This window comes from Rhamphochromis sp. 'chilingali' (assembly GCF_963969265.1).
Source record: "Rhamphochromis sp. 'chilingali' genome assembly, chromosome: 2".
NCBI classification, from domain to species: Eukaryota; Metazoa; Chordata; class Actinopteri; order Cichliformes; family Cichlidae; genus Rhamphochromis; species Rhamphochromis sp. 'chilingali'.
The window spans coordinates 55,893,530-55,912,634 of record NC_137930.1 but is presented as its reverse complement, the minus strand read 5'-3'; the positions used below and the strand labels follow the sequence as shown (position 1 = coordinate 55,912,634).

The 19,105-nt window shown below is 39.7% G+C and overlaps 2 protein-coding genes across 5 annotated transcripts; one reads left to right on the top strand and one right to left on the bottom strand.

The window, feature by feature from the left end:
* Positions 1 to 2,339: 2,339 nt before the first annotated feature.
* Positions 2,340 to 14,592, bottom strand: LOC308391497 (kinesin-like protein KIF23). Of its 2 annotated transcripts, XM_080874092.1 has the most exons (23): positions 14,440 to 14,592; positions 14,132 to 14,198; positions 13,383 to 13,511; positions 12,163 to 12,268; positions 11,867 to 12,003; positions 11,652 to 11,764; positions 10,652 to 10,822; positions 10,437 to 10,481; positions 9,629 to 9,741; positions 9,241 to 9,362; positions 9,033 to 9,135; positions 8,512 to 8,591; positions 8,311 to 8,430; positions 8,067 to 8,226; positions 6,683 to 6,844; positions 6,411 to 6,577; positions 6,159 to 6,332; positions 5,683 to 5,922; positions 4,280 to 4,513; positions 3,806 to 3,894; positions 2,985 to 3,054; positions 2,819 to 2,889; positions 2,340 to 2,721 (listed from the first exon to the last, which is right to left on the bottom strand). In XM_080874092.1, exons 1-23 carry the CDS (start codon positions 14,451 to 14,453, stop codon positions 2,706 to 2,708), a joined length of 2,703 nt encoding a protein of 900 aa, XP_080730218.1. In that variant the 5' UTR covers positions 14,454 to 14,592; the 3' UTR covers positions 2,340 to 2,705. The 2 variants fall into 2 exon arrangements, with proteins under 2 accessions (XP_080730218.1, XP_080730219.1); XM_080874093.1 differs by lacking the exon at positions 10,437 to 10,481.
* A 176-nt stretch (positions 14,593 to 14,768) lies between these two features.
* Positions 14,769 to 19,082, top strand: ddb2 (damage-specific DNA binding protein 2). 3 transcript variants are annotated; one of them, XM_080874095.1, is made up of 11 exons: positions 14,769 to 15,159; positions 15,252 to 15,386; positions 15,465 to 15,574; positions 15,766 to 15,957; positions 16,123 to 16,268; positions 17,142 to 17,241; positions 17,490 to 17,667; positions 17,838 to 17,983; positions 18,303 to 18,458; positions 18,534 to 18,579; positions 18,667 to 19,082. In XM_080874095.1, the coding sequence occupies exons 1-11, from the start codon at positions 15,003 to 15,005 to the stop codon at positions 18,909 to 18,911; spliced, it is 1,611 nt and encodes a 536-aa protein (XP_080730221.1). In that variant the 5' UTR covers positions 14,769 to 15,002; the 3' UTR covers positions 18,912 to 19,082. The 3 variants fall into 3 exon arrangements, with proteins under 3 accessions (XP_080730221.1, XP_080730220.1, XP_080730222.1); XM_080874094.1 differs by lacking the exon at positions 16,123 to 16,268 and adding an exon at positions 16,580 to 16,746 and having other exon boundaries at positions 14,772 to 15,159; XM_080874096.1 differs by lacking the exon at positions 16,123 to 16,268 and adding an exon at positions 16,580 to 16,746 and having other exon boundaries at positions 15,044 to 15,159; positions 15,248 to 15,386.
* The last annotated feature ends 23 nt before the right edge of the window (positions 19,083 to 19,105 follow it).

Genomic DNA, 19,105 nt, shown 5'->3' with positions numbered 1-19,105 from the left:
ACTTAAATTTACTTGTTCTTTCTAACTCTTCACCATATTACTTTAGCTTGGCTTCCTCACCAACTCTTTTCCTTGTAGAAAAAAATATTGTCTTTGTCTTATCAACTGCACATTTATTTTACAGGCGTTAAATATTAAAGCTATAGGTCTGCAATTTCCTGGATTTTTACCATCGTTTCTTGGCTTACCTATGGGCACAACCACTGCCTCCTTCCGGCTTTGCAGCAGTTTCCCACCCTCCCAAACTCTGTTATATAACTCTAACAAAAGATCTTTAGCTGACTCACTAAGATGGTTTATCATGATATAGCAAACCTGATCTTTTTTCGGTGCTTATAATTTGGATTTCCGAAGAACTCGATTCAATTCTGACTTTGTAAAAGTAATATTTAATAAACCATCTGTATCTTCTACTTGTTTCAGTAAATCCTTATTCTCTATGGTTGTCATTTCTCTTCCACTTCGCCCTTCTCCACTAGCATTGCCTGAACTATGGATTTTAACAAAGGTTTTGCTTTTTCCTCATCTTTTAATGCTGTTGCCTTTCCATCTCTCAAGATTGGATATCCATACTCCCTTTTTATACCATTCATCCTTCTAATCATTGACCAAACATTGTGTATTTCTGTCTCCCTCCCTACTGGATTACAAAAACCCCTCCAGAAGTCCCTCTTTGCATTTTTAATTGTTCTTCTTACCTTAGCTTGTAATTTTTTATATTCAATGAAATTCTGAAAACTGCGATTCCTCTTTAATATGTTAAAAGCTTTATTTAATCACTTTATCACAATCCTTTGTCCAACAAGATACAATCTTCTTTTCCCTTCTTTCCTCTTTATCGCCCAGTTTGCTGCCTCTAAAACTGCCTTACAAATAGAATAATTTAAATCATCAACCCCAACATTCATATCAATCTTTTGCATTTCACTAACTAATCAAAATGTATCCCAATATGCATTACTGAAACACCACTTCTGCACACCCCTATGTCATGTTTCTCTACACTCAGCTCTATCTCAGTCATTATAGGATAATGGTCACTGCCTACAGTTGTCTTTTTTTATTACCTGCCATGAATAAATACCTGCCAATGAGTGTGACACTAATGTAATGTCACTTGCTGATTCTGCACCTGTTCTAACTTTCACTCTTGTACCACTTCCATCATTCAGACACACATTTTTTTTTTTATCTCTATCAATCACTGCTCCATTCTGATCCTTACAGTTACCCCATAATGTGCTGTGTGCATTAAAGTCCCCACACCATATTACTTTCCCACTTAAATATGTGCCAAGTTCCTCTACTGATAACAGTGTTACCCGGATTCAAAAAATTGACTACTCTGATGCTACTATATCTTGACCAGATTTTCATTACAAAGTATTCTGTGTTCCTATAGCTAGGACTCTATATTGGGTTCCTTGCTTTACAAATTTTACAAACCCTCTTCCATTACCCTCATTTCTATCTCTCCGGACATCATCATAACCTTTAATAACAAAATCCAAAGTAGGTTTAAGCCAGGTCTTCTGAATACAGATTATTTATTTTCGCATTTTTTGATGAATCCTTTGAGCCCTTGTCCATTTGCAATCAAACTTGTGGCGTTCCACAGTGATCATACTGTCCTCTCATCTCCCTCTCCTCCAAGTCTTATATTGATATGTTCCCGAGATATATCTTTAATGCCAAAAGACCTCTCTGCTCCTTTCACAATTATTATAAGTTTCTGTTTTGTGTTTCACTTGATCTATGCAATTTATAACATAGGCAATAAACAAAATCATCTTCTCCACTGTCAGTCCTGTATGAGTTCCATGTGTCTGCACGAAATCTGATGTTGACATCGGTTGAGCCTTTCCTGTTTCTTCCTGTGCCTTCTGTTCCCTCTTGACAGCCTCGGTGTAACTTGCGATGTGAACTACTTTAACTTGTTTGACCTCCATGGCCTTCTTTCTGACTTAACAACCCCATAACTTACCCCTTGCTGCCCCCCACAGTTACTGCATTTATCCTACACTATCCCCACATTCCTCATATCTGTGTTCACCTCCACACACACTACCCATTTCCCATTTGCAAACTGTAGAGATGTGCCCATATCTTTGCCATTTATAGCACTTGAGGGGCAGCGGAACATATGCTCTAATCTAATAGACTGAACATCCTTACAGAATATGTTAGCATTAAAAGACTCAATTATGTTTAGATGGGAAATTCAAATTAGTCAACCTGGATACACAAAATCCTTATATGCAAATTCAGGAACCACTCTATTGGATTTTCTTTCAGTGTAGTGAAGAAAAGTGAGAAAATTATAAAATGAAAACAAAAACACTTTTTCCAAACTTGAAGCTCAGTTTAATTCACCAAAATCAGACAAATTGTATACATGAGACAAAAATCATTACTGTGGAGGTTTTACAATAACTCGTGAGCAGAGTAAAATATGTGCAAACAGAATTTTGTTTAGCTGTAGAGCCACAGTAACTAAAGAGGCATATATCTGAGTAAATAGATAGTTATTTTACACAACAATGCTTTGGTGACCTATGTATATACTCTTCTGCATATTTATATAAAAACATGGAAAGCATTTAAATATCATCACTAGAACTAAACATAAAAACAGAGGTCAGACTATTGCACAACAGCCAGGTGAGGATAAAGGGGAGTGGTTACTGTTGATCTGTCAGCAGCATTTAGGGTTTTCTGCGCCTGTAACAGAAAACCGAGTGAATCACAATCTGTAGTTATGTATTCTGAGAGAAAACTACACTTTACTCAGAGGCAATGCAGAAAGTTGACAGCTTACTTGGTGACTGCATGATGCTCCAACCCAGGTCCCAAGTTTGATCCAGCCCTCATCGCCACAGCCACAGAGCACTGCGAAGAGGGAAAAGATTAGGACCTAAATCTATTTGCAAGTGTTCTGAATAGCTCAGCCTCGAATCTGAGGAGAATTTTTTAAATCAGCTTACCCTCGTCTCCACATCAGTCAAAGCTCCATCTCCACTGGCTGACACGCCTTCTGAAGACTTCCTCTTCCGCCTTCAGAGATTGATACGTAAAAACATTAGCACACCTTCAGCAGTTTGGAATCATATTTAACAACTTAAAAAATGTAAGACTCAGGAGGCACGTTAGGTAATGCATGTACAATTATTAACAATATTAATATGTTTGTTTGTTTTTTTAAACTGGATACCAAACTGACAACAGTAGTGAAATAAGCTAATCAAAATGTCCGATGCTGTGTCCTGCTGTCATAGAATAAGGGATGTGTCTTTGCTCAACTGAGCTGTCAAGTTGATCTCAGTCAAAGACAGACAGGAACTGGATATCGGTTCCTGTCTGGTATCTGTCTGGATACCAGACAGAAAGCAAATCCAGTTTTTTTGTTATCCTGTTATTAAATGCCTTTGTTCCCCTTTTGTTAAAACATAGAAAAACACTACACAAAAATACTGCAAAAGGAAAAGGTTGCCTTATAAGTGTATAAACTCAAAATGCACATTTCACTTAAAAATTAAGATGTGCAAATGTGAATAAATCAACTTGTTCGAGATATTCATCTCCTGCTGAGAAACAACAAAACAAAAGAAAACTGCACCAAACACCCAAAAAATAAGAATAAGTCGTCTCATCAGATACTGATGCTTATTTCCTATATGCCACAAAAAAAACAACAACAACCCTTGACATTAAAATTCAAGTGTATTCAAGGATTTCAAGCACCTGTATAAGCCCTGTATTAAACATTTCAATATATATTTTTTTGGTTAAGGTTATAAATTATTACCTTGGGACTGTAGTGAGCTCCTGTTTCAGTGTCTCAATGTCAGTGAACTGGACAGCTTGCCCCCCTCCTCTCGTTTTGATGACATCGCCCTAAAGAAAAAAAACAAAAAGAACCACCATTAGATATCTTTGTTATTTAATATTTAATACAGTGCGAAGCCCTTCTTGTGATCAGTAATTCAACCATCACAAGAGTTTCCTTTCTAAGGATAAGCATGCACGCTACTACAATCATGCAACAGAACATTGAGAACCACTTTATAGAAATTATTTAAATTCACTTCTTAAAACGGACAAACTTATTCGAGCAAAGTGTAAAACAAACAGTTACAAAACCACACTGACTCAAACTCAAGTTGGCAAATATGCTGCTGGTTTGCTGAAAACTTGCTAATATAAATGTCTGCATGAGTAAGGAAGTGTAACCAAATATATCATTCTGAATATCAGTAATATGCTGTGCTGCATACTTGACCTTTATAAGTTTGGTCTGTATCTCGCCGTCGGAGGCAACTTCTTGGTGCGTTAGCACGTATCTGTCACACTTGGACAGAGCCTTCTCGCTGGGTGCAGACACCTGGATGGCGTTGGGGATGACCGGCTGCAAAACTGTGCCCAAGTCCATGCTTGACGATGGCTTATGGTCCACCCACTTCTCCCCACCAGCAGAGCGGGAACGACGGTGACGCGGGCGTACTGGTGTTGTCGTCTGAACAGATCAACAGGAAAACGGTTTAAAAAGGGGAAAGAAAATAAATTTAAAAAAAAATCCAAAGTGAACAAAAACACAGAACTTGACAAAGCATTACAAAGCTTGACAAAACAAATCATAAAACTTATACATTTTGGGGGGCAGGGTACCCCACACCCTAAACTTGTAGGAGCCAAAATCCTGACACATTACAACCTCATGCTGCTGCCTTTAGCTAACTCACTGACCCTGTATCTTCTTTCAATTAGGTCTACATGAAATGAAGGGGAAGGGAAGCAGTCTCTCTCATCCACTCTGCTCAAGCACACAGCTCTCCTCCTGGCCCGGCTGACTGAAGTGCCCGTTGAGGCCTGGGGTCTTGTGGGTGTTCTTGTGGGTGTACTAGGGGAACTGTAACCCTGCATGCTGTCCTGAGCTGCCTGCTCCTCACATGCAGATCTAGCCACAGACAAAAAGGTACTTCTGCTGGGGACGGGGCAGGTGGGCCTTGGGTTCGTCTCATCCTCCTCATCACTAGCAGCACTGCCTGACTGTGACTCTGGCTTTGGACTGACATGAGGGGAATCGACTGGGCACTGGAGAGTGAAATGGAAAGACTAAATGGTCACAGTTAGACATGCAAAAATTAGACGTTATAGGAACGGGATACATTCACAGTCTAATGTAGTCAAATGCAGCAACCACTTTATGTAAAGTACAAAGTTCATGTTTTTCCCCATACCTGGTGAAAAACATGAACACTGAAATGTATATTTACTTAAGCTGAGCTAAAATGTTCTGTGAGTTGATACAAATTTATTTGCAACATAATTCATTTTACAGTTTGTCTTATTTGTTGTAAATTCAGTATCTTTGATTTTTAAAACTATAGATTCAGACCAATAAATTTAGAACAACCTACTGAGAAATCTACAGCATCAAAATAACTCTTACACATTCACCAGGAATGTAATTTCCTCAGTTTCACAGTGGTACTTAATTGCTGAAGGACTACATGATCATATGCATGAGGCGTTTATTATAACCTGCCTGCTGCTGTGGCACTGGGATTAGTGATGTTAGTAGATTAAGAGAGACGAGTGCAGTAGAATTTAACTTTGAATGGGCAGAATACCATTCAACACCCTTAAAAACATTCATCATTATGGTTTTTAAACACAACATACAGGGACAGGTGAGGGTGATGCTGATCTCTTTGGCGGTAGGCGGTCCTCTTTGGAGGGTCGCTGAGAACGGGGCTGATGCTGTGGTTGTGGTAGAGGCTGTGGCTGCGTCTGACGGGGTGGAGGTTCAGGGCGACCTGGAGTCTTGCTCTCTGTCACGATGGCCTTGAGCTGCTTCAGCTTTTCGTCTTTCACCCACAGCTTATTTTGCATCTCAAGCTGCAGTGCATTAACACGTCTCTCCTGCACAGTGAGGATATTGCAAAATGTTCAAATGCAATATTATCCAAGTTGCTTGAATAAGACAAATTAGCTTCCACTATAAAGACTAAAACAATGACCAACAAGGGCTGTTTGCAAAACTGATAGTAAGATCTAAATTTTACACACATTTCAAAGTAGGTCTTTTTTTGTTTGTGGTCTTTATTGGAAATCTATACATTGTTGAATAAAAGGAAAAAAAGATATTTGAAACTCACACATTCTTTCTCCCACTTGAACTGGGTGTCCGAGATCACGCCATGCATGCGCTGTTCCATGCGTCTCTTCTCTGACAGCTCTCTCTGAAGCCTCTGCTCTCTGGTTTCCAGCTCATGCTGCAGCGAGCGCTTGTCATCTTCAAAGATTTTAGTTGTTTTCTGCAGGATGTCAATCTGAAACAGAGACATTAATATTAAAGAAAAAAAAGTGACAACCTTTAAATCTGCAGCGTGAATGGATTAGTCTCCCACCTTGTGTTCTTGCATCTTTGTTTTCTTCTCTAAACGTTCAATCTCTGCCTTGTTGCCTTGGATGATTTTGTCTTTCTCTATCAGTTTGCCGTTTTGTTCCTGAATAAAGTTGTCTTTGGAAATTAGGCTGGTATCCAGTTCTTGGAGCACAGGCTTCATCATGTTGGCTGAAATAACATCAAGAGAAATGTGAGCCAAGAGAAAGAACACTATTCAAAAACGGATCTTTCAAAGCCAAAAAGTATCAGGTGAGCTAAAATGAGAACAGACACCTCTTTTACTGTAGTCCTCAATCAGCATCTGCTTGATCCTCTGCCTGTTCTCCAGGGCTTCAATCAGCCTGGGCAGCGTGATGTCATCATGTGGGTCAGTCAGCTCACAGGAGGGTAGAGATGGGAGACTGAGGATCAGAGTGTTTGCAGCAGCAGGCATGTCTACAGAAGACAAGGAATCACAAGTCCTTAAAGCAATTGTGTGGTTGTTAATAATCATCACACACACAATACTCCACTATTAAAACATTTACACAATAGTAGTTCAGATTAATTCTGTTCAATTTTAATGGAAATTACATTTGCAAGAGTTTGGCTTGTCTGTTAATTTGCATGTTTTGTGTTTCCAAAGAACTTGCCCAAGGATATTTGGCATGCAGACTGAAGCAGCCAGGGTTCGAATCACCAGCCTTCCGATTAGCAGATGGCCTGCTCTTCCCCCTGAGTTACAGCCATCCCCAACTACAATTCTCCTTGAGATGATAAAATGAAAAGTCCATGTAAAAGCTGCCACTGTGCAGCCATCTTATTTGGGCTGTTGATTTGAAGTATCAGCTAAATCATTGTTGTAATTTCAGAGAAATGATGCATTATCCTGACATTTCTGGCCATTTAATATACAATTCACAAGCAACCGATGACAGTGGGAAGGAAAACTTCCATTTAATAGGAATAGGAATGAGGGGAGGAAGACAGCATAAAAGATGTGCTGTGGAAGAGAGTGAAAAGAGGTAAGTCAAGAAGATTGCTCAGTGTATCATGGGAAGTCCACAGCAGCCTAGGCCTACTGCAGCATAACCAAGCAGCATAATAAGGGACAGTTTATGGTCATCAGATGAATACCAAACTATAAGAAAGTTTTAAGCCTAATCTCAAAAGCAGAAAGACAGCATCTCAAATTCAAACTGGGAGCTGGTTCCGCAAAAAACAAATATGCCCTCTTCTGAGTTGCTGTTGACACTCTCGCTGCAGAGTTCTGGATCAACTGAAGGCTTTTCAGGGAGCTTTTGGGACCGATTGATAATGAATTACAAGAGGCATAGTCATAAATGCATGAACTATTTTTTCTGATTTTAGAGCTATTGCACAAATGCAAGAAACCAGTCCTACATATGTGTTTAATATGTGCAATAAAGGACATATTCTGGTCAAAAATTACTCCCAAGGTTCCTCACAGTGTTACTGAAGGTCAAGGTAATGCCATCCAGCTTAACCTTGGTTTTATCTGAATTTAGAAGCACACAAAAATGTGTCCAATGATATTAGTGAATATAACAACAATTAGCAGAAGTGGAAAACACACTTGGTGTTGCTCTTGTTAAAAGGTTGAGTGTTCTTACATTTCGGCTAATCTTTTGATTAACAGGATGTTTCACACACATACCAGGATCTATGGGGCCACCACGTTCTTCCAATCTGCGAGACAGCTCATCTTTGAATGGCTGGTTTCTATGACGACGGCCTGGAGTAAAGCCACAGATTGGTCTGTCCACTGGCCTGGCCACTTCCACCTCTTGGGTCATCTCTGCAAACCGCATCACCAGCTGCACAAACAGAGCACATGTTATATGTCCGGGGGGGGGGGGGGAATTAAAAAGTAACAAAGTAAGAGGGCAGGGTCAAGTTACCAGGGTTTCCTCATAGTCATCAGTCTTGGGATTGACACAGACAACCATTCTAACTTTTCCCTCTCCATCGAAGTAGTTTTTAAACAGGTGGGTTATTTTGGAGTCTCGATAGGGGACCATCTGGAAGAGAAAAATGTCAATTATATACATATTTTATCAGGAAATGAAATCCAAGTCCATCTTCAGTTTGGCAACACATACCTTGTTTGTGCCACACATTTGGTTTTCTCGAAGTATCTCGATGCATGTCCTCAGATTCAGCAAAGACTGATTTATGTTACCTGAAAGGCAAAAAGTGGTTAAAGCTCAAATGAACCCCAGCTAAATCAAAGTCCATAGGCTTGTATATAAACAGACTTGTCTTAACAGATGGCCAGCAGGAGACAGCCCTTGTATGCTACATAAATAAGTCATATATGAATAAAAGAAAGTGACAACTACTACTATTCAGGTAATCTGTTAACAGACATACGTGTGTTTTTTTTCTATATCTTGTTTTGTAAAGTATAACTAGTTTAAGCATATTCTTCTGGAATAAAAATAAGTTTTTAGGACACTTTTGGCTAAATTGTAACTGATAAAAAATCAGCAGCCACTTTTATAATGTCCATTATTTTGGAGCATTATCTAAATTAAAGGTCACCACTGCATTCAAAACTTCAAGCAATTCTGCTTCAAGTTTACCGAACTTGTCCAAAATAAGGATTTAAATATTAACAAACCTGCTTCACGTATACGAGTGCCTTCTGCCCCTGTCCTGCCAGTTCGCTCGCTTCCTGCCAAGTCCACCAGGCACAGCTGACTAACACTTATCTGGTTCTTATCCTAACAATCAAATTAAGAAGAAAAATATTTGTCAATTATGGTTTATCCAAGTATGTTACCAACAGGGCTCTGGTGTGGGGAAATTTGGTTCAACTTTTAGCTGACCTGGAGAACGTTGTCGCCATCTGCATCAAGAGGCGCCTGAGCCAGTTTAATAATGAACACACTGTGGGAGCGACTGGACTCTCTATTCAGCCGGGTGTTCGCAACCTTCCTCTTTTTTTGACCTGGAAAAAACACAGTACAGGCCATTTCTAAAACCACATTTCTTTCCAGACATTTTTATGCACAATTTAAAAGCCAAACTATTTCAGACACAAAACTCATACTGAGCATTCACATTCCTCAACAACCTGCTCAGAGAGAAGATTAACTGAGGTCATTTACTGGCCAGAGCCGAACCCAGAGGGCAGCAATTCCAGGTCAGTCACATCTACGATCATCACTGCAGGGTACTTTATTTTTTCTTTACATTCATATGAGAACAACTCACCTCTCCAGAACACTTGAAAAGCCTCCTCGGCAGATTTGACTTCAACCTCCAGACAACCGGCCACATACATGATGTGATTCTGATCCTCTCTGAGGATTTTAGACTGAGGCGGTCTGCATTTAGAAAATAATCATATTAGGGAACTGCTTTTCCTTCAATCTGCAAGATGTTGCATACCAAGCATGGCAGGGAGTCGAAGACATTAATGCTGGTTGTTTCCAGCCACAGAAAGTAACCAGTTACAGTCATAAAGCATCACAAATAGATGTAAGAACATTCAGCGTTGCCAGAACAAACACCAAAAGCAGCAGGGGGAATATAAGGATTTAAGGCTAAAGTAACACTCATCAACACTGGAGACATTACCTCCCATCAGCAGCTCTGTTATACATGGTTTGTGCGTGGTTCAGAATGAATGTGTCCAAAATACATATGTTTTACCACTGAATGTGCTCCCAGATTTATACTTTTTGCATGACGTAACTCTGAATTTTGGACTACAGCTGATTATTTTAATAATCAATTCAATTATTTGCAGACAAAATAACTGATAACTTGAGCTCAAAAAAACAAGAGAAGCTTCAAATTTTGCACACCAATCATCCCAAAAATATAGTCAGTGTACTATTATTTAAAAAACAAAACAAAAAAAAAAAATCATCAAAACTCATTTTTATGACAGCAAAAACATCTGTGAAACTTAGGAAATGTCTCCAACACTGACAGGTTACTTTTTTTGCACATCTGTATGCAACAGCAGAAGCTCAGCTAAAAATCAGGCTGCTACAAATATTCACTGGTCACATACATCAACTCGGTGTTCTGGCGCACTGGTGTGCCTCCACCATTCCACCTAGTAAAAAGAAAAGACAACAGTTTTGTCTCCTGGCTAATCTGCCATAGAAAATAAACTGAACTACACCTAATATTTTACTCTATTACTCTAATGAGATAAAACATGATCCACATACATACTGTACACATGAATTGTGTTCCTTTTGTTGTATATTTTTCTAAACTCACTTTGGCTTGATTGCATCTTCCTGAGTTTCCTCCAGGAGATCATAGATGTAGTTGTTGTAGATTTCTACGTAGGAGACGAAGACGCTGTAGCTGCTGTCGTCATCCACGCCATCTGATTTAGAGGTCTCCTCTGGCTTAATCATGTCAGCAATTTCAGGATCAGCCTTTAGCCTAAAAATCAAAGTAGAAAGTTGCACATTAAAACCAACATCCCACTATACTCAGAACTGAGGCAACAATGCAAGCTTAACAAACCCAAAATATCTTTCTGTTAACTAGATTCACTTATCCTAACATCACCAGTCAGGTGAAACAGTGACACAGAAATAAAGTCTTAGCAATTTTACAGTGCTGATTCTTCCTAAAGGGTAAGAAAGACTCTTGAATCAATTGGCCAATAGGTGACAATTTGATTTTAATTCTAATTTTGAACATGATCTTCTCCACAGCAGTAGCAGCACAAGTTACTCTGGAATAGTTAATAAACCTAGGACTGACTTATTCAGGTAACTTCCGGTTACCTGAATAAGTCAAAGTCCTACTTCACAGACAGTGATGATTTTTACAACATATGTTTCGTTTCTTGCCATTCCACTGGATGGATAAAATGGGTCTAATAAAATCTAAATCTGTGTCAGGCTATAGAACATCAGTTTGAAAGACAGATTATTTAGTTGTACAAAGTAAATGAAGTGTAAGAGCAAAAATGTGTTGATAATTCTTGTCATCCATGACTTTTACACTGTTGAAATGCAGGACTGTACGGCATGTCTTTATTGTCAAATTTGAATGCATAATTTCATGTGATATTGGGATTTGGAGTTTTGCAAAATTTTGCTGTAGTCTTTCTTTAGCAACAAAGCTCCAAGTCAGTAGGCACATCTCACCATGGGATGTAGATTTTTGGATTGCTGACCGCAGATTCCACCACATCTTTCTCAGTAATGTGAACTTACATTTCACACCCATAATTAAAAAAAAATGTAAAATGGGCCTTTACCTGGTGGAGGGTGTTTTAGGAACAGACAAGTTGTTGTCCCGCCTTTGGCGCTCCAACAAAGCATCTACTTCAGTCTGAATCTCAATACTGTTTTTCTCATCAGTCTTAAATACCTGAACAAAGAGAAAAAAGGAAATTAAATTAATAAATAAGCAAATTACTCAGTTATTCTGGTGCCAAACATAATTAACCATTTTTATGTGCCATTTTCGTACATATCTCTTGGCCTGGTAAGGACCTATACTGTTGAAAATCATGTCAAGGGAGCGAGGCAGAAGTCCACCCTGGCCTGGGGAGCCTGTCATGGTGAAAGTCTTTCCACTTCCTGTCACCCCGTACGTGAAAAGCAGACCTGACACAAACAGAGAGGAAATCAGCTGCCAATAATGAACTCAAGGCTAAAGTAGGTTAAAATGCAGCTGTTAAGAGGGGAAACAGGTCACTGTAATTTAAAATGTTACTGTACTTTAAAATAATCATTGCATATTACTGATGTGGCCTTTGCTTTTACCATTTTTTCCACGGATGAGGTCATCAACAAGAGGTTTCGCCACATGCTCAAAGAGCTCCATCTGTGATACTGAAACTCCAAAGACTTTTTTGAAAGAGTACTGTGTCTGTGAACCAAAAGGGATTACAAAAAATAAATACATAAAATAAATAAATATACGTATGCATGCTTTGCTTGTTCTGGAAGACCAAAATCAACCATGTGTTATTTTTTCTCTTGTACTTTCTAAATTCTTCAGCATTTCTGGGGATACGCCTGAAATGAAGCCTTCTACAAGGCTAGACAAACCACTTCAGCTATGCTCATTTATTACAGAGGATGAGTAGTTCTATTCATATCTCCTTCTCGATGCCTAATCTCCACTCTTGAAGGAGGTCATCTAATCCGGTCTGAGAACACCTTGTTCCCCACATCTACAAAAGTTCAGTAACTCCATAAACAATGCATTGTACAATTTAACAGATATTGATACATCAAATTATAACAGACTATATTTGGGATATGGAGATGCAGCAAAATGATGTGTACTGAATAAGAAGGGATTGATTTTTATACATGATGGTAAATAAGTCAATCTGGGTAGTTAGCTAGCATGGTTAAGACTGTTTAATATTCAATCTGATTGCTTCCTACTTTTGCATTCTCACAGCTCTTTTTAGCTTTTTGTTCCATACCACTAGGTGTGTCTATATATCTGTTTCCCACTATCATGTGCAGTTACCTGAAAGACCTGTGAGAATGCAAAAGTATGAAGCAGTCAGGTAACTGCACATGATAGTGGGAAACAGATATATAGACACACCTAGTGGTGTGGAACAAAAAACTAAAATAAATAAATAAATTGTGGTCTTCAAGGCATTTGTAGCTATGAGAGGTGATAGCAAAAGTCACAACAAACTGGGAAGTGTGCCCCCACCTGTCCAACATCACTACATCTCATGTAAAATTACACAAAGAAAGGCATCAGGGCAAAACAGGCCCAGTCCTGGCACTCTATTGATGGAGGGAAAAAACAAAAATGGAATAATTTGTCTTTAACAGTCGTAGAGTTTTATGACACAGGAGTAAGCTACGAAATTTCCAACGATGCAAACAATATTTATGACTGGATTTACTTATTGTTGTTTTCAGTCTTTATGCAGCTTTTCCTGACAATGACAGAAACACATAATCTCACTACCTTTAATCAATTACTACTCCAAACTTATCGGATTTCTTACCTCTTTGTATTCTCCATTGCGATTTGTTTTGAAGCCCTCCGGGGTGTGCATCTGGATGGTGGTACTGCTGATCACCTCAATGCAGCATTCCTCATCCTCAGCTCCCAGGGGTCGCACACGGCAATATACCTGAAGAACAAAACAACACACATTAAAACAAGCTCTAACGGTACATTTTGAGCTCGTTACTACTGCAAAGGTATTTAATTTGCCCAAGAATATCTGATGAGCGATTAAAAAAACAAAACAAAAAAACAACCACCAAACAGACTGACATTCTTGGATGCAGTAGGATTTTTGCTACCATTTGTTTCAGCTTATTACCACTTGGTGAAACTTTTAAACATACTTTTATTAAGAAACTGAGGAGTCTCGTTATTCACAGCCAGAGTCTTTATACTGTTGGGTTTTTGTTAAAGAACAAAAAGGGGGGAATTTTGGTTGGCCCAAAAAACTGAGGAGAGATAGCAATCGAAACTTTTATTGCAAAAGCTTCTTCTTTCTGCTGCTAAAAGTCTAAATCTGCCTTTGAGGAAGAAAAGTGATGGCTGCAGAGCGAAACTGTGGGCTCACAGTCAGGTTGAAGAGAAATTGTCCAGAAGAATTTTCACTCTGTCAGTAAATTACTCCACTCTAGGTTCAAACACTCCCTCACTGGAATGTTTTCTCTTCCACCCAGTGGAATGTATGAGATTCACATCTGTGCTGTCTGCCAAGTTGACCTTCTTTAAGAATTCAGGGACACTCACCCCAACTGGGTCCGTTTGGTTGCTGGAGGGTTTTTTTGGAGGATGCCTGCGGGGGGTTTTACCCTTCCTGTAAAAGTAAATAAATACATAGTCATTAACAATTCAAACACACTGTAAGCGTTAACCATTAATGACTATGTGATGGCTTAACAAAGCCTGTTGTTAGACGGCTAATTAGCCCCCTGCTAACGGTAAAGCAGAGAGTCAACGTCCGTTGGTAACTCCTTAAACTCGCCATTTCGTGACATGGTAAAACGCATAAACAATACAGCCTACCAACGACATATATAATATAAACTTGTACTTACAGTTGTCTCGTCATCGTAGCGTGGTGCCTGTGCTGGTTTCACTGTTTCTGTTTGTCTAGTTTTGAATCTTCCCTCCGCCTCAAAGCCTCAAATCAGCGACTTTTTCAAAACGGACCCGAAGCAACCAATGGGATCTGGCAACGGCAAACACGTGTTTCCGCCTTCACCTCCGAGCCTTCACTTCCGAGCCTAACCCCCCCCCCAAACAAACAAAAAACAAACAAACAAACAAATAAATAAATAAATAAAAAGTTGGCAAATGCAATAAAAATATAAAATATAATGTACAAACGTCTTTCAGCCGCTTTCATTCTTCATCTTCATAAATAGTCCTTGATGTCTGCACCAGCGAAATGTAAATCCTTTCTTTGTTTTACACAATTATTAAATATTTTATGAAAATTATTTAGTTTAATAATTTAACATGACATTGACATAACGTGACATTTTTATTTATTTGAGCAATGAATTACTTCGCAATCTTCTGTGAGCATTTCGTTGCCGTTACCTTACTTTGTAGTTTGAGTTGTTTGAACTCCAAACATGGTGCACACTGAGATTTCATGGTGGCTCTACAGTGCCACCCACCGTTCACCAGCTTTAACAGACACAAGTTACAAAACACACATTTTTCAGCACATAGTCACGTGTACTGTCGTGTTATGCAAACAGAGAAGTTCTTGCTGTTAAACTGCAGGGTTAAAGCACTAAACATCACAGGTAAGCAGCAATATGAACATTAGAAGTGCAGACAAGTGCACAATCGTCCGCGTTGTGACGAGTAACTGTTGCTTTGTGTGTTTACAAGGTAGAAATGAAAAGCAAGCCCACGAAGTCAGCTGCAGCTGGATCAAAGAATAAAGTGAAGAAAACACCTGAGGGCGTCTCCGGTCCAACTCTCTCCAGAAAACTACGAGACAAAACAAATGGCGAAACATCAAAATCAGGTATGAGGCTCTGAAAACACCTCAGTCCAGTGACAGCACTGTCTTTGTGACACTTGAATGGGTTCGTGTGTCTTCTAGCGACTGCTCTCAAGTCTGCAGGAGTCCAGAAGAGAGGTTGGGACGGGAGCATACTGCACTATATCTACAAGAGCACTCTGGGCCAGAGTTTGCACTCACAGATGAGACAGGTAAGAGAGCCTGATGTGGTGCTGGCCCCAATGCTGCTCAAAATACTCACACCTGTTCCAATAGTAATTAAAAAAAAAAAAAAATCTAATCCAGGGACAAGTTCATAAGTCATAGTCCATCTGTTACCTCTCGTTTCCTTTTACTGGATTTATTCAGTGCAGGTGTGAATCTAGCTCTTTTGTCTCTCCAGTGTCTCCAGGAACCTTTCGTTCGCTCTCTGTCATCCTATCATTTCCACGGTGGCAGCAGCCCCTTCAACCGCAGGATCACCTGTCTTGAGTGGCATCCGATACATCCTACTACTCTGGCTGTGGGGTCCAAGGGTGGAGACATTTATCTGTGGGACTTTGAGGCGCCTGCCAAGAAGACCTTTATTCAAGGGGTTAGTTCCTGTTTAATGGTTTTGATTTGTTCTTTCGATTGATCAAAAAGACATTCAGCAAACTGATTTTAACAGAGGTCAGATGCATCTTCAGGCTGTGGTGCATTTCAGAGCGGTGCGATGTAGCTGTACTTAATGAAACACTGTTGTTGGCTCTCTGGTTAGATGGGGGCTGGAGACTCAGTGACAGACATGAAGTTTAACCACTTAAATCCCACTCAGCTGTTCACCTCATCTATGGGGGGTACGACAGCACTTCGGGATTTCAGTGGGACAACGCTAACAGTGTTTGCCAGCACAGAAACACTGAAGTAAGACTGGAGTGTCCACTTGTTTTTCTTCTGTGCACTAAAATCAAAAAGCGTTAGGGGTTAGTCTAGCATCAGTCTTCTTACAGAGAGTTCAGAGATCTCTCAAGGGAAGTTGTAATCAAGGCAAGGCAAGTTTATTTATGTAGCACAATTCAACAACAAGGTGATTCAAAGTGCTTTACAGAGACATTAAAAAACAAAAACAAATAAAAAGCATGATTTAAGGCCGGTGCTGGTGTGAACGTTTGTGTGGTAGTTGTAGTCATAACTGCTGCCTGGTGACAGACCTACATTTGTATTTGTGTGTGTAGAACGGAGCAGGAGACTTTATCGGAGGGATGAAGTTTTGCCCCACAGACCTTTCTAGAGTCTATGTGGCCTCTGGCGAGGGCACACTGACCGCACAGAGTTTTGAGGGCCGCGCACCCACTGTTCTGTCCAGAACTCAAGACTGCGGCCACGATCACCACAATGTTTGGTGAGAAACTCCTAAAGAAGACTGATGCTCGGCATTATGAAAAAGGGAAAGTTCTTTCATTTCCCTCTACTGTGTCTGTAGGAATCCTGCTGCCACATTTTTTTAATAGCATTAAAAAGGTTTCATATTTCTTTTCCTATTTTATGAAATGTAATTTGTCAGGGCTATAATACAAAAAAAATAAATGGCAGATTTCAAAAAGCATGACTATATGCATGGGTAGACATCAGTAGAGGTAAATGAGAAAACATAGATAGCGGAGAGCATTGTGCATATATAATGTTATCTCTTGTTGAAGTGTCACGTAGTATAATACATCCTATTTTCAATTAAAGCTATGATTTGTGGAAAACATTATTTTGTAAATTCTTACATGTAGCTCTTTTCTTCCGTAGTTTTTGGTACTGCTGCGTTGACGTGTCTGTAAGCCGACAGATGCTCGTGACAGGAGACAATGCGGGGCAGCTTTTACTTCTGGGTTTGGATGGCCAAAAGGTGTGTGCCTCTTTCTTAATGAGGGCTTTCACTGGTTTTGATAAATTAAAGGATCAGTTATAGTTCTTATTTAACACAGAGCACTTTTTCTTTCGGCCCTTCCCTTTAGGGGTCGCCCAAGCCAATCATCTGCTTCCATATCACTCCTATCGATTGCATTCTCCTGTGCAAGTCTTCCTTTGTTACATCCATGAATCTCCTCTGTGGCAATTTAATGTTAATTGATTTGCTCTGTTTTAATGTTTCAGATTTTCAGTGACAAATTGCACAAAGCCAAAGTGACCCACGCAGAGTTCAACTCCCGATGCGACTGGTTGCTGGTGACGGCCTCAGTTGACCACACGGTAAAGCTCTGGGACTTGAGGAATATGAAGGACAAGAAAAGCTTCTTGTACGAAATGCCTCACGAGAAAGCCGTCAACTCAGGTAACACTTCCTCATGGAAAAACCTCTCATGCTTACTACTTCAAAAAAAATTAAAAAAGAAAGAAAACGTTTTCTAATTGTCTTTAATTCATTTCTTTGATAGATTTTTAAGTTCTAAACCTAAAAGATCTGCAAAACCTCTTGACAAAGATTTTCATATCTCCTCACAGCCTATTTCAACCCTTTGGACTGCTCCAAGCTGCTCACCACAGATCAGTACGATGAGATCCGCGTCTACTCATCTTCTGATTGGTCAAAGCCTCAGCACATCATCCAGCACCCGCACAGGCAGTTTCAGCACCTCACACCCATCAAGGTTTGGTTCCTGTCTTTGGGCTTAAACTGTTCTTTTTGCACGTTGGAATTATTGTACAACATACATCTTTAATGTCTTTAACAAACAAGAATTGCGTGCACAAGTAGTTTATTATAGATTTTTACACAGAGTCAAAAGTATACACACATCTGCACTAGTATTCTGGCTGGATATTTGACCACTCTTCTTGCAAGAACCGGCAGAGTTCATTTAAATCAGCCGTTTGCCATCGATATAGGGTATAAGAATTTGTTGGAGAGATGTTAACATTTTCATATAATTGGTGACAACAGATTTTTCTGCTTTAATTGTGCTGTAGGCCACATGGCACCCTATGTATGATCTAATTGTGGCCGGCCGTTACCCCGACGATCGCTTCTGCGGGGCCGACCTGAGGACCATTGACATCTTTGACTCCAACACAGCAGAGCTCGTGTGTCAGCTGTACGATCCCACTGCTTCAGGGATCAAATCTGTGAGCATCATTTCATTGTAAACATAAAGAACTAGAACTTTAATTATTTTAAGATCGCGGCTTCTGTTTTTACAGATCAACAAATTCAACCCAATGGGCGACGCAATTGGATCTGGCATGGGTGAGCACTTGGACAAGTACTGCACATTATTAACAGCCATGGTTTTTATTTACTTCCCACTAAAGCGCTGTCCTGCTCACTCCCCAGGTATAACTGTGCTGGTCTGGGACCAGAACGAGTCACCGATGGGCGATCACCACGTTCAGCAGGAAGGACCATTGAACTCAGTTTTAAGAGGGCAGCGGAGGAGTCAGCCACACTCCAGTGGGAACCGGAGGGGTCCTGCTGTGGATGCAAAGCTTAAGAAAAAGCTAGCTTCACTGGAAGAAACTGAGACTAAAACCAAGAAGGGCCGCACTAAACAAAAACAAACACAGATGAGGAAGAAGTGAACTATAAAACAGCCGAGGTCTTAAAAAGCTGTGTTTCATATGCTGTTTATTCATTGTTACTGAGTCTCCACGTTCAGAGATTGTCTGCATGTTTAAAAAGTCTTTATATATATAAATGTGTTCAAAAGCAGTGTTTTTTTTTTTTTTGTTTTTTTACTGTATGACAATAAAGATGCTCATTTCATTTATGGCTG